We start from the raw sequence: 14,254 nt of genomic DNA on the forward strand, positions 1-14,254 counted from the left end.
GGGGTATATTTGTTTCCACCATCATCCTCCGTTACTCCTCTCATTTATCGGACATGCGTACGTCACGGCTAGCCAATATCTGTTTTCAGTTAAGTATCGGAATTTACCGGATTACCTAAAAATCAAACGACTATTAGTGAATATACTACTCGTTCGTAGGATTACCTACCTACCTAACCTAAGGTAAGTTGAGGTGTGACAAGATCATCTTGGAGACGGGACGGTCAATTGGTTCTCTTTTCTCCGTGCCCACGGCAATCAATTGATCGGTCCTACCAAAGGTTGAAATCAATATCCCTTGACAAAAAGAATAAAAAGGGCCTCTTTGTTACTATTTAAAGCCGAGCGCAATGCGTAGCGATTCGAGAACTCACTTACAACCCTGTCCAGACACGTGGGCAATCTGTTAATAAAATGCATAATATCTGAATACTCTACTAGGTAGACAGGTAGACAGAATGTGAGGTATGAGGGCCGATGTATACCTATGTACATGAATATGAAATCCACATCCCCTAGAATGACTAGGACTGTTTGCTTAAAGTAATTCGGTACTTCACCGAAAGGTCGCATAAGAGTCTCCGTCTTGAAGCCTGACGTCGTTACGTACCTATCAAACAGAGCCTCATACCTCCAGCCTCCAGGCGATAAATCGGACAGATCTAGAGATCCAACAGTCGGGTGATGTAGCACCGAAACCCTAATTGACGGTCGGGTCGGTGTTGAAGTTTGCTACCACTACTATTTTTTGCCACCACTACTATTTTAAACTAACGTACACCTGAAACCTCCGTGTCTGAACTTCCATTGCCTGTGGATACAAGAGAGGGAGGTCGTTTGTTTTGAACATACCTACTTCCCGCGCAATACTGTTTCCCGTGGCGCTAAAGCGTTTGTTTACCTGGCGTTTAGACAGATCCTTCTTGTTGCCGTGCCATTCCTCACTTCTCACCTATGCATGTCCTTATTAGAATCCTGGATGCGAATTAATCTTCGTTTAACCAACGCCAACAAAATCATTAATATAGCTCCGAGTTCTTGGTCTTCGGAACTGAGACCTCATATACGCAGATGTTGGGAAGAGGCACTGATTGGACACGGCATAGGTGCATCTCATCTTACTCCCGACATCTTCAATAGTTATCTCTAAAATTCTGTTTATAGTTACGATCCAGTCAGTCACTATAGAGACGACACTTCAGTAATGAGAGGAGTTATATGCTTATGCTAGGTAAGTTATAAACTAGGAAGCAAACTGCCTTTTCACACAAGATCTAATAGAAGCCTAGAGGGCGCCATTACTATAAGGTATGGTGATAATTGCGATTCCTGGGGAGGAATCATTACCCATCCATCGCTACAGCCATTGCCACAGCTGTAACTCTTTCCAATATTGGCCTAACTAATAGGCTGCGCGTCTTACACTCCCAACAGAGGTACCCTTATATCTCGAATATATCTCGGTATCTGGCTGCTTACATTTTATAACAGTATGCTACAATACTAAATGTTTAGTTACTGATAATTGAAGCTATTCGCTTCCTGTTAGATTCCTAGACCACTAAGACATATATAACAAAAAGCTCCTAGCTATCAGTAGTCCAGTCTTAGCTAGGTAGTTTCGTAGGGCACCGGTTTCGTAGTTATTTGTGCTCTAGTGTTTTCACATCTGACTCTTACACTACCTCAATGTATGACATCTATCGTAGCTAAAAACGTATTGGTAATGTCAAGCCTTGACTGGTTCCTCGGTGCTTAGTTGGATATTAAAACTTACGAGTCCCTTGTAAGCTGTACTCCCTTATGTTTGAGGACGACCAAGTCGTAATTCCGTGAGTGTGGCAATTTCTGTTGAAAAAGACTCATATACCGGATAGCAATGATCCAGTAGAAGCACTAGAAGGATCAAGATGATAAGCTGCCACTCATGTGCCATGAATTAAGACCGGAATTGGTTTCTATCCTTGACCGTCTTAGAAAGCGAGACCCTGTTTATACTTATGTGAATGAGAGATGCTTTGTGTAACGAATTGGTTATGTGTCTAAAATTAATTATAGACCCGATGTTGAATTTCTCCTTACTTCTTCAAGTAAATTGATTAGCAAACGAGAGGCCCTGTCTGATGGTTTAATAATTATGGTAAGCCGTCCCGATCTTCCCTAGTATCTGGTATTACGTATACATTAAATCACCGAAAAAGTTGACGACATTTTCGAGACACGGCACAGCACTGCTTGGCTGATAGGTTAAAATTTCACCCGTCCATACGTAGAAACGTGAAGAGAAGGAATGTCTGAGGCTCAACTTTTTTATGGCCCTGAAACATATCGAATCGTGCGAAAGTTTGATTAGATGGGTGACGCTCGTGCTGTCACGGACCTCACATCATTAGCTAAGCGTTTGATCTCCTTCAAGGCTAAGGGGTTCAAGCCCTGGTATTTCCGCTTGCGGTGCACGCCATTGCGGTTTGCGATTAAGAAGCCCGGGGATCCCTGCGGCTCCCCGCCGCAAACGACCGTGATCGACTATGGCAAATTGACCGAGAATCCCTTTTGCACATTACTTGATATTACTCTTTTCGAAATTGTGCGCATCCGATGTCTGGAACCTGGTATGACCTTAGCGAACATTAGCACTGGTCAAGGAAAAGGAGTCAGTATGTAGAAATCGACAAAGAGCTCCGTCAAGACATTGGTCCTCTCAAATAACTACCTCTTACATAGTATGCATTTGGACAGCATCACAGTATACACACAGTTCGACCCCGCAATGATCCACGAGGCCATTCCTTGCATCAAACCGCCATCAGTCGGTTAGTGTTTATCAGCACGAGATGCAATGCACAGCACACCACAAGACAGCGGCCCGTCAGCAGCCAATACAGTTTAATATCAACGACATTAGTTCGTCAGTTTTTGGCCATCATCTTGGACCGTGCAGAGATTCAGGGGGTCTGAGAGGTTTATGAGGAGACAACTGTTCAATTTCTTGCAGGACTCCGCAAGGTAAAATTTAACGTCACCATCTACATGTACATGACATAGGCCTAACATGACATAGTGCACTGCACACGTCTGGCAACCTATCATGTCTTAAGTTGAATAGAGTGGCGCCAAAGCCTCAGTTTCCGAGAGAATGGAATACCTAACGGGCAGTCAGTCGGGAGTTAAACTAGCCGAAGCGAAGACTGTCGCTAATATATTGACTTACTTACTTAGATATAACCGGTTATATTTCACACGTGCTATGGTGGATATTTCCAATACGACAACACCTCTACGTATGTAGGTAGTTATACCGTATGTAGCGGATTCTTCGTCCTGGTCACGGACTACATAGTAGAAACCCGTCACGCTATGGGCAACAACTGCCCCTGATTATACCTACATGGTACTAGAGTAATGAAGTAATATAGCTAAGGTTGTCGCCCGTTTCCTTGTCTAGACTATCCTGACGAAGCTAGTTTTAGATGCTTGAAAAAGACGACCTTGCGCGCTCTAAGCCTCAGTGGTCCAACATCCTCCTGAGATAGCAATTGACATTCTTGGTTGGTTGCGGTAAAACCTACTGTACCCCACCGTCAGCCATGATTGGTATTTTTTTCGCCGAGTTCGCTAAATTTTGTCTTGAGCATGAACTACTACAAGCTTCAAAGTTCAAATTATCATTCAGCATTCCACATACACCGCTAACTCCATTTGTACTTAATACCTAGGCAGTGTAAGAGAGAACTTATATAAACTAGTACACCCGAAGAATCCGTCTACTTCAAGATAGGTTAGGAAAAGAAGAAAGAGTTCACTGCTTAGCGCAGTCGTTCTTCATCTACGTGTAAGCGGATTTCATTAAGAGAAGCCCCTGAATGGGACTAGTTTTCTACACCCTGCAGATCCTTTCGTTGGAGATCACCAAGGGCAGCACAGACGGACCCGACCACCACTCATACACTAAAGTATTCGTATGAGTGTATTGTATGTGGATGATACAATACGTAGTAACCATCCCAGACTCACGGACCTCGTCTATTAGATCACCCATGCATCTGAGTGGCACTCGGCTGCTATGCGTGATGTCCCATATCCTTCTGTCTGGTTGTTAGCGATTTCGATTTACTGACGAGCAAGGTCGGTCTTGTAATGACTTTGAATACCTACGAGTCGAGTCGATTCTATACACGTCTATAGCTTAACAGTACTTGACGCCCTAGCCCAAGTCGGGAAAGGAGAGGAGAGCGATCGAGGAAAAGTGATCAAAGGACCAACAAGAGGGACGTAGGTAAAGTACGTTATTAATTATGTTATTAGTTAATGGGGTCAGCTTCCGATGGGCCACACCCATACCATCCTTATCCTTCCCACTACCCCAGCACAGACTGCACTCTCGGGCTGCTACCTTCTGCCTCTCTCCCTGCCCTGGCCAAATCTCAATATGATCGAGGATCCCGATTCAACTAATGAATTTCTCCTGAGAGTTTAGCACCAGAGTCAAATCTCGGTCATCTTTACCACCAGTCGCTCATTTACAATATATTTCTATAATTCTTAGTTATTCTTCTTCTTTATCGTGATCTATTCGCGTATCACGCCAATAGGGAGTTTCCGAGGTAGACAGCGACCCTCGACATAATCCATGGAGCTTATCGTTTTCTTATTTATGCAAAAAACACCATTGTTCGAAGCCCTTGCAAGTTTGAAGTTCTAGCGCATCGCTGACCCTGCTTAACAAGTACCTAACAGCATCAATTGCTAAGGTTATAAAAATATATTAATAAAAAAAAGTTGTGTTAATAAGGAGAAATTGGGACGAAAATGGATTCCGGAGAGGCAGTCGCTGCCTCTAATCCTTCTCCGCGTTTTGTTAGCGGCAATCGCAATGGTAGTAATTTTTTTTTTGTGCAGCGCGGCAGCTTCTGTAAGAACGACAACCGCTAATAATTTATGCGCTTCCAGTTATAGCAACAACGGACCCATCTGCATCCTCCCTTTTATCTCCAAACACAACCGCAACCGCGACCAACTCTGCTATCACAATCACAACTACAACCACAACCACAACAACAACACCACCAATTAAAGCGCCACCTACACCGTCTAAGCATAACAATTTCCATGCACACCGACAAAACCACAGCTCCTCGAAACTACCTGCTTTTCGCTTTGCCGATCTAAAAAGAGAACACATTACTATACCTTCGCTACTACAGTCTCACCACATTCCGCCTTCGCCTGTCTCGCCCGATCCGGATCAGCACACCGAAACACAGCCAAACGCGGCACAGGAAATATCCCCGCAGACAGCGCATCAGCAACACAACAATAGAAATAATACTATACCTGTCTCACCCGAACAATTGCCTGCAGAAAATCTAAGTCCCTCAAGGTCTCGGGCATCCACGTTCCAATCCCCCGCCGCCGCCCAATCGACCGCCACATCGATATCATCCATCAATGCAAAGCGCTCTGCTTCTCTAGATTCAACTACTACTGCTACTCATAAGCGCACGCGCAATACTACCAGCGCGAAGTCGCCTACGGATCCAGCGGATACGGTTGTTATTGTACAATCGCGACACAGACGCGCGCCTTTTTCAGGCAGTTCAGTAAACGAAACTTCACCCGGGCATCGAATGCATGCATCTGACGAAAGTCGAAGCGCACCAACAGAAGAGATAAGTAAGGAGAGCGCGCACGGGCAACGGGAACTCATTTTGCCAAAAACTATTCAGAAGACTGCGATCGATGATAGGAGAAACTCTGTGGCGAGACGACCACCGGTATCCTATAAACCACCCGCAAACTCCACCAGTTCGGGCGGTACAACATCAATTCCACCTATTCGATCATTCCGATCTTCTGGCGAACGACGGAGTCTTATTCTCGACATGAATCTTCGTTCGATGCGTGGGTATGAGGGAAGCGAGGACTCTGGCGATTCAAATCACCGCGATAGGACTTTGCGTGCGCTAGAGGGAAGGCGTTTTGATGACGAATCGCAGATAACACCACCTGACTCGGCTGGAGATCGCCCAGATGGCGATGACAGTGGCGATCTATTTCTCAAGATCGCACGCGAGGACCCGTCCCGCCGCGGCGCAGAGGCCAATCGGAACTATGGAGACAATCAAAGTGCCCTGGTAAGTCAACTGTTTCTTTGTTGCTCGAATTGTTTCAGAACCTGCATATAACCTGCATATATGTCAACGTGCCCTCGCGACCATAGCGCCCCTCGAAGGTTTTAGTAGGCTATACACCCGACCTTTCGGATTCAATACCCTCTACACTTGATCATAGTAGCCTTAGATTTCGATCACCCGTTTCAACCCTAAACTAACGTCAAGTATAGTCCCGAGTCGCACGAAGCAGCCGACGACCTCTTTCTGTAGGCATATCTTCGTCATCTCATCCAGCGTCCCCTCCTCAAATGACTCGACGCTTGTCCGATCAAGAGACCTCTCGATCTCGAGGTTTTGGTGATGATCAATCGGGAGAGAAAATCGCGCGTACTCTAATATTCAAAGGAGTACCTAGAGACAAACAATCTGAGGAAACAAAACCTAGAGGCGGCAGCGCTCTTCGTGGTTCACCACTAACGCCTCGATCTCTAGCTTTTCAAGACTTCCCTTCTGACCAAGGATCTACTTACAGTCGAAAAAGACAAGCGTCTGTTGATAGTGGCACTGCTCTTCCGTCTCGCATGTCGTCGCTCAAACAGCCCAATGTCAACTACAGCCACCCTCGCACTTACAACTCTTCACCACTAGTGCCAAAACCAGCAGAATCCCAAAAACACGACGCCCAATTAGACGATGCAAATCATGGTGTTGAGGGGACCAATTCAACGACTTCGACTGCCGCTCCTTCTACAGTATGGGACGAGCTCGATGACCTCAAGTCTCGCATCCACCGCCTTGAGTTAACTGGCAAGCTGCCTCCAACCTCGGGTGCAGCTATCTCACGAGCATCTGAGGAACGACCCCCAACTGCTCACACTAACGCAACAACCTTATCAGCCTCTCCTAAGCGCGGTTCTGGGGGCGCCGCACAAACATCCGAGGCAAATAATGCCCAGAAGGAAGGCCACCCGCTACTACATTCAGCGTTAACCAAGTCCAAAGACTTTCTTAGTGTGGAAGTTTTCGAAGCGCTTGAGGCAGCAGCTAATGATGCATTGGCACTTTCAATAATGATGGGTACCGCTGGTCAGCCAGGACCTATCGCGAGCGGCGCAAGTAGTATTGGTAGTGGTACAACTATTACCGACCGCCAACTAAGACGAAAAGCAGATAGTATCTGCCGTAGTCTCACTGAATTATGTCTTGCGTTAAGTGAGGGGGCGGCGCAGATGAAGCCACAGCAGCAAGTAGCTCCGCCGACTCCAGAGAATCCTCTGCTAGCAAGCCCTACCATCACAAAGTTTCAAGGGATATCCTCTCAAAGACGGCAAAGTATTGCGGATCGCAACCTCTCGGTTAATACCAGCCCGAGAACTATACCCCGCTTCGAAGAGATGCGAAATATCGAAGAGAGACGAAATAGTACGCTAGGGTCTGCCTTTTTGTCTCCACGGTATAATTTGACAACTCCTGCGACCCCAACCGAGGCTACGGTGAACGGTGCCGGCCGGAAGACTTCGCTATTGATATCTCGCAACCGCCGAGGTGGATCAGAAGAACCAGACGAAGCGCGCAGGTCATCGCAATCGTCACTACTTAGAACACGACGTGCTACTACAGAAGAGCCTGAGGACTTGTCTGATCGCAAACCTACATTAACCCGAGGCCGTCGGGGGACGATAAATCGCGATGACGAGCAAAGCCAGTTCCGCGCACCATCCCGCGCTATCACCGAAGTTCACGGGCATCGATCCGGAACGCGCGAATATGCATCACAATTACCAGCGCCTCCAAAGGAGCCTGAGCCTTTGGCGTCTTCAGCTCTACCTAAAAGGCGGCTAGCTTCCGCACTCAGCAGCAGATTAGTGATCCCTGCATCGACGTCTGGCTTCGCTAGCACGGCTCGCCGGTATTTTGAACGATCGACGCCGGATCGTGAAACGTACAGCGTAGAAAAATCGGTTGAAGATCGACCGCAACGGCAATTTTCTATTAGTCGATCCGGAAATATGGACAAACGAACGAATCGTGGAAGTATGATTGCCACGAGCTCTCCCGCGACGGGGGGCTACCGATAATGCCGTAACGACTTGATACGCTCATGACAATGTAACAATAGACTGTCATCCGGGCTACAGCGAATTTCCCCACAAGCATGGATTCTGCATAGCTAGATGTTTTTTGTTTTGTTTTTATATTTTTTTCGGGAATTTTTTGTTTCGTATAATACCCCCGTCTCTGCGAAAAGTTTACGAATTTTCTGAGCTGCCGTTGCCGAAGACGAGCGACGGCAAGCGTTATTCCGTGTATATCAATCAACATTACTAGGGAAACAAGACACCAAAAGGGTCGTGGAATAACATGGGCACGGATTAGCGAGGTGGCCTTGGAGAGGGCTCTTCGATGCCTCAGACTCACGGCGAATAGGGAAAGCAACCAACTATACTACATGTGGAGCAGCTACTCCAAGGGTCCTTTGTATGGGAGGCTAGGTTGCCGGACGGGGCCGGACTTGCGGGAAGAAAAGGAGCCTTTATACCATTACAGGTGCTCGGGAGGCGAGCTGGGGAGACGGTAAACCGAATACCGATGTACTATGTAAATAAGGTCGCCAGAAGACAAGGGCGGATAATGTATGAATACTTAGTTTTTGCGATGAGCATATAAAAGTTTATTCCTTCCTAATAGTCGTTCTTGAGTTGTGTGTGTGCTTCTCTCTTTGATGCTAATTATCCTTGGAGATAATAAAAGTGAAATACATAACCTCCCTATTAAAACTATGTATCAAAATGCGTCATGTCATAAAGGCACTATTCTAAGGAACGCCCTTTTAACTAAAACTTTCAACTCTACTATTTCTTCTTGAATGCTATCGAGAAAGACGTACGTTTTCTTAGCTAGGTAATTTTTAATTGCTTTTCTAGAGTCTTAGAAATTTAATGAGTTGTTGTGAGAAAACGAGTAAATATTGTATTGGACGAGACAGTATAAGCGTTAGTGGTATTGGTATGACGTTTGCTAAAAATTCATGCCACTGACTCAGGCCGGAGAGTGGATCTCTATCTCTTATTGACTTCGAAGCTACCGGCGCAGCTCAGTGTCGCAACTTACTACTTAACAGGTGTGGCACTACAACGCTAATCCTATACTTAAATGGTGAAATAAAGAATACATCCTTCTAGCGCTCACTCGCTCACCTGCTGTCATAATCATTCACTTTATAAACGTCGTTGCACTCTGGCTCTAACTAGCCTATACTTAATCAGGCGGCTGCCCTTCCGCTGCTACTCGGCTGCGCGCATTCTCCAGGCTCGGCTTACACCGTCATCGCCGGCCGCGCACAGCTTCTATACTAGCAGTAGTTGTTATAGCAAAGGCAAAGAGGGAGGGAACTGGTTAGAGATGGCAGACGACGAGTTCGCCGAAGCCGCAGAGCGAATGGAGGGCATGGCGCTCAGAGGTAAAGGCAGAGGAGGACGGGATCGACGCGGCGGCGGCGGCGGAAGAGGAGGTGGGAAGGGCCAGGACCGCGAGATGTTGATTTCGAAGGCGCTGTCATCGCTGCTCCGACATCAGGCTGAGAACGCGGGTATTAAGCTCGATGGTGAGGGGTACGCGCCGCTGGATAAAGTGGTGAGTTTTGCTTTTCTTTTGCTTATGCGCTTATAGTGAGTAGTGAGTGCCCCTATATTATTGTACTAGCCTAGGAGTAAAAGGGGTCTGGGATAGACACCACGAGTAATCCAACCATCCAACCCGCTAACACACTTAGATCCAATGGCCGCGCATCCGCTCGCTCAACCCGTCCTTCGACGAGATCCGCTCCTCAGTCGCGGACAATGCCAAGCAGCGCTTCGCCATGAAGCCTAAGGACCCATCTACGGATCCGGAGAGCGCGCCGGCCGACCCAGCCGCGTGGCTGATCCGCGCTAACCAGGGCCACAGCATCGCGCTCGAGGCCGAGGCTATCCATAAGCCCGTCACTCTGGAAGACGCTAACGTGCCGCCGATCGTCGTCCACGGCACTTACTTCGCCTTCTGGCCCGCAATCGTGGCGTCCGGCGGGCTGAAGCGCATGGGCCGGCAGCACGTGCACTTCGGGACGGGGTTGTTGCCCGAGGACGGCGATGCTGGTACTAGTCAAGGGGGAGGCAATAGTGGAGTGGTCAGCGGCATGAGGTCCGATGCAGAGCTGCTTATGTTTGCGGACGTAGAGAAGAGCTTGAGAGAGGACAGCGGGATTAAGTGGTGGATTAGCGCGAATGGGGTCGTGCTAACGGACGGGAATGAGGATGGTCTGGTGCCGCTGAAGTATATCAAGGAAGTTAGGGGACGCAAGCAGGGTGTGGGTGTCTTATGGCGCGATGGCGAGAAGGTAGTGGATTTGCCGCCGGATATTGTTATGAAGGCACCTATGGGGAAGAGTAGAGGGGGTGCAGGTGCAGGAAGGGGAGGTCGAGGAGCTCGAGGAGGACGGAGAGGTGGAAAGGGGGGAGGTCAGGGAGAGGCAAAGTGAATGCTCGACAACGCAAGAAGTATGAGCGCCTAAAAAAAATATGTGTTACTCAGGTCAAGGACACGTAGAAATAATTATGATGCTAAGCCCTGGGATTAAATTCCTCCTTGTTGTGACTCGGTTGTTACATTCACCGTATTGCCAACATTGATTCGTCGTCTTAAAGTAGTATGACAAACCCCTTTGAACTTGGACAAATCACTTAGTATAACCCAACTAGGTAGATAAATAAGTAGAAAAAAATTACTAATGATAGATATTAGGATCATATACATATCTAACCCATCATAATCGTCAAAGTAGAGCTAGCCACTAACTCAAGTCTGAGGCACGCGGTAGATAATTAAATACCTCCTCTAGTAATGAAAACCGAATAAAACGCCAGCCCCCCCCCAATGCAAACTCTACTCTCCCCCTTCGTTCCGAGTTGCATTCACATGTACGAAATAGCCAAACCACAATGCCCAACGGCTGACTACCCTGTTCTGTTTAAGGCCTCGGATAGACGGTTGTGAAAGATGCCCACGCTGTCGTCTCCGTCTTTATGGTAGCAACGACGTTGCCCGTAGGCGCAGGCGTAACCATCACAGTGACCATATAAGTGCTCACAGAGGGCGTGGTGACTGTCTTAGTTACTGTCTTGGCCCTCCTCCTCTTCGTCTTCGTCACTGTGGCCTGGGACCCTGACGGGCAAGAGGGATCGGCGGTGCTGAATAGGGTAGCGGTGACGGTGGCGGTGGCGGTTGCGGTTGCAGTACTCACGACTGTGGCATTGCTTGTCACCATATCGGTGTTGGTGAGCGTGTTGTTCTGCACTACCGTGGACGTTACCGTTGTAGTTATCGTTGCAGGCGGCGCTAGTAGGTTCGGGGGAATCATTTTTGGCGTGCTCGAGTTGGAGTAGGGGATGATGTCGGCGGTGTGATCCAGACATCCTATAACGCCATTCGGGTCGATCCAAATTCCTTGGTCTGTGGTTAAGAGAGAGGTTAGAATGCTCGTGTTCATATTCGACTGCTTTAGCACGAGGGAAGAGGTAATGTGGACTACTAACTCACCGAACTCAAAGGACGCATCACGCGAGCGATCAGTGCTGGGTTGTTCCGGCTTGCACTGACAAGCTATAATAGGCTTCGATGTATCAGGGGTAATATTGTGAGGTCCAATATTCATGAGACCGCAGCTCCAGCATGTCTTCGAGAAACCCCCTAGAGGTGCCATATCCGCGGTGGCCAACTTGATATTTCCGTCCTTGTTGACGAAGCACCTGTACAAGCGAAGAGGGAAAAGACCTCCGTTAGCAAAGTCTCTCCAAGCCATGATAGATTTATACAGTAGGAGCTTACCTATCCAAATCCAGAAGGCTCGTATGATACTCCAATGCGGAATTTACGGTGACACCACAGGTAGCGATGAGCTCCATGGTGTAAACTTCGGTACTATCATGATAGTTCTGGCGGATGTAGTACCATGGGCAGATCGAGTTATCGAACATTTGCGGCTGAACGCTGGCGAGGGACAGGCCCTGCAAGCAAGAGAAAACACCGAGGGTGAGGCATTTGGGGACCTTCATCGTATTGTCTGTCGGGTTACGTCTCTAGAAAGGTAGGTATCGTGATCCTAGGGGGGTTGTGGATACGGATGATCCGGCTTTAATGACGCCTGCGACGGTGGCAATGGAGATGCGAGGATAGAGGTAGAAGATTGATGGTGTGATGAGAGCCTCGCTCGAGTTTGGAAAGGGGGATTAAATATATAAGTTCTCTTGTACTTGGTTAGATAATGGTTCATAGATACCACTCACCCACATCACTAAACAAGTGACGAACTAGGTTAAAAGGGTCAATGTATTCACATATACGTAAGGTTGTGCAAGTCAGAAGTTTTGGCATCGCAGAGGCTCATGACGGGGTAGTGCCTCTTTTGTTTGTTACCAAAGTAGAGTCTGAACTAACTTAGCCAATTATGCCGAATCGTCTTGATTTAAGGGCTGTAACACACAACCCATAGCTCTGCTCTGATATGTCACTGGAAGAAGCTGAATTGATTTATGGTTACCTGCGTGATTCCTCTATGAGATGTATGTTCTTCAACACTCTAGTCCTGACGCCGGACACGCTATGCAGCTACATCAGCAACCAAGCTCGCCAGATTCGCACCTAACTAGGCCGGAACCTGCGGTTCTGTCTCTCTAACTGGCAACGAACCTGTTTTCGATCGCCCATCTGCCTTCCCAGATTTTGCAGCTAGCCCGCGTAGAGGCTCAAGCAACTCTTCCGCGATCTTCTCCCTAACTGCTTTTTTGCCGTAGATATCCTTTACGTGGCCGATGCCTGGGGGTAATTTCGAAGCTAGAGTCCCTAGCTCTGGAAGACCGCTATAGAAACCTGCCATCTTGCCCTCTGTGGTTTTATACTGAGGAAAGCCAGGGTACCCGAGTCGGGTGCAAAGCCGCTCGGCTTCGAAAACAGCCGAGACCTCGTCACCGTTGAAAGTGGAGGCAATTCCCTTAGGTAAAAAGCTCTCCTGATCTTTGTTTGGCTGAGGGCTAGGAATAGAAACCTCGTGGTTCTCAGGTGAAGATGGCACAACTTTCTGCTTCTTCCTAGCTGGCGAAGGTTGTGGTGTAGCTGGTTTTTGGACTGGAGGGGATTTTACGCCGTTGACGTCAAGTCGAGACATATATCCATTTACGCCGAGCCACTCAACAGCACATTTTGCTGCATACTTTTTGGCGTCTTTCTTGCGTGCGAAAGACGGCAGCGTTCCGTCTGGGAACAAGCCACCATCAGATCCGGGAAACGGCTCCGAATGCTCATCGATGCGCACTTCACAATGCCACTTCTGAACCCCATATACAGTTGGGCCCGGTTTCTCGACAAAGTCACCTCCGGGAAATTTAGTGGATACTCGTTGACGGGCAGCTCTGTATTCTATAATAATATTAGTATCATAAGTGACTTGACGGGGCTGAGCTATGAAAATTAAATATACCTAATAGGAGACCGACCCAATTAGCATCGCCAAGCTCCGGTTCGGGTTGAGGTGGTGTAGTAGGAGGTAACGCAACTTGAAGCTTCTCAAGTAGCTTCCGTTGGGTGTCTGTCAACGGCGCGGGAGAGCCGTGTGTAGCCTCGTACTCCAGCTGTCGAGTGATCCAGCTTTGGATGGTCTGGTATGTCTCTGATAATGCCATAGCTTTGTATGCCAGCGTAGGTAGATATGTGTATAGATACCCAAGTGCCAAAATGTAGGTGAAATATACAGCAAAATACGAACTACAAGGAATAAAAGGAAGCTTCGTTTGAAAATACAACAAGATACATGCAACTTTCTAGGAAGCCTCGGTTTATGTCTATATGATTGGCGGGGTCGATACTGCTATTAAGGGAGGGGGCTTATTTGAGATATTGTACGACATACTGAAGTATACTAAAGATGTATTATTATGGGCTACTCTTTATTATTTAAACGGCAGGGACTTGATTATTCCATGTATAAGATTTCGCTTTTGTATATTTCAAGATCGTAGCTTCTCTCTCCTCCTCTTCTAACCTTAATACACTAGGCTGTTGAACCTGGTTGCAGATAGGGAAGTTACCTTTACTAGTACCGATAATATTTA

At 47.5% G+C, this 14,254-nt stretch overlaps 4 protein-coding genes across 4 annotated transcripts; 2 read left to right on the forward strand and 2 right to left on the reverse strand.

Moving 5' to 3' along the window:
* The first annotated feature begins 4,518 nt into the window (after positions 1-4,518).
* On the forward strand, positions 4,519-8,800 carry F4817DRAFT_152538 (uncharacterized protein). Its single transcript, XM_049297998.1, has 3 exons — positions 4,519-4,876; positions 4,951-6,134; positions 6,344-8,800. Exons 1-3 carry the CDS (start codon positions 4,810-4,812, stop codon positions 8,189-8,191), a joined length of 3,099 nt encoding a protein of 1,032 aa, XP_049157889.1. The 5' UTR covers positions 4,519-4,809; the 3' UTR covers positions 8,192-8,800.
* A 365-nt stretch (positions 8,801-9,165) lies between these two features.
* F4817DRAFT_341408 (KptA family-domain-containing protein) lies at positions 9,166-10,822 on the forward strand. Its single transcript, XM_049303746.1, has 2 exons — positions 9,166-9,746; positions 9,886-10,822. Exons 1-2 carry the CDS (start codon positions 9,516-9,518, stop codon positions 10,627-10,629), a joined length of 975 nt encoding a protein of 324 aa, XP_049157890.1. The 5' UTR covers positions 9,166-9,515; the 3' UTR covers positions 10,630-10,822.
* Positions 10,823-11,118: 296 nt separating this feature from the next.
* On the reverse strand, positions 11,119-12,202 carry F4817DRAFT_317098 (uncharacterized protein; the record flags this gene model as incomplete). The annotated part of the gene is made up of 2 exons (XM_049300765.1): positions 11,119-11,896; positions 11,976-12,202. The coding sequence occupies 2 exons, from the start codon at positions 12,200-12,202 to the stop codon at positions 11,119-11,121; spliced, it is 1,005 nt and encodes a 334-aa protein (XP_049157891.1).
* Positions 12,203-12,490: 288 nt separating this feature from the next.
* On the reverse strand, positions 12,491-14,202 carry F4817DRAFT_341409 (uncharacterized protein). The gene is made up of 2 exons (XM_049303747.1): positions 13,624-14,202; positions 12,491-13,562 (listed from the first exon to the last, which is right to left on the reverse strand). The coding sequence occupies exons 1-2, from the start codon at positions 13,823-13,825 to the stop codon at positions 12,793-12,795; spliced, it is 972 nt and encodes a 323-aa protein (XP_049157892.1). The 5' UTR covers positions 13,826-14,202; the 3' UTR covers positions 12,491-12,792.
* Positions 14,203-14,254: the final 52 nt, after the last annotated feature.

This window comes from Daldinia loculata (assembly GCF_022478755.1).
Source record: "Daldinia loculata strain CBS 113971 unplaced genomic scaffold F4817scaffold_33, whole genome shotgun sequence".
Classification (NCBI taxonomy): domain Eukaryota; kingdom Fungi; phylum Ascomycota; class Sordariomycetes; order Xylariales; family Hypoxylaceae; genus Daldinia; species Daldinia loculata.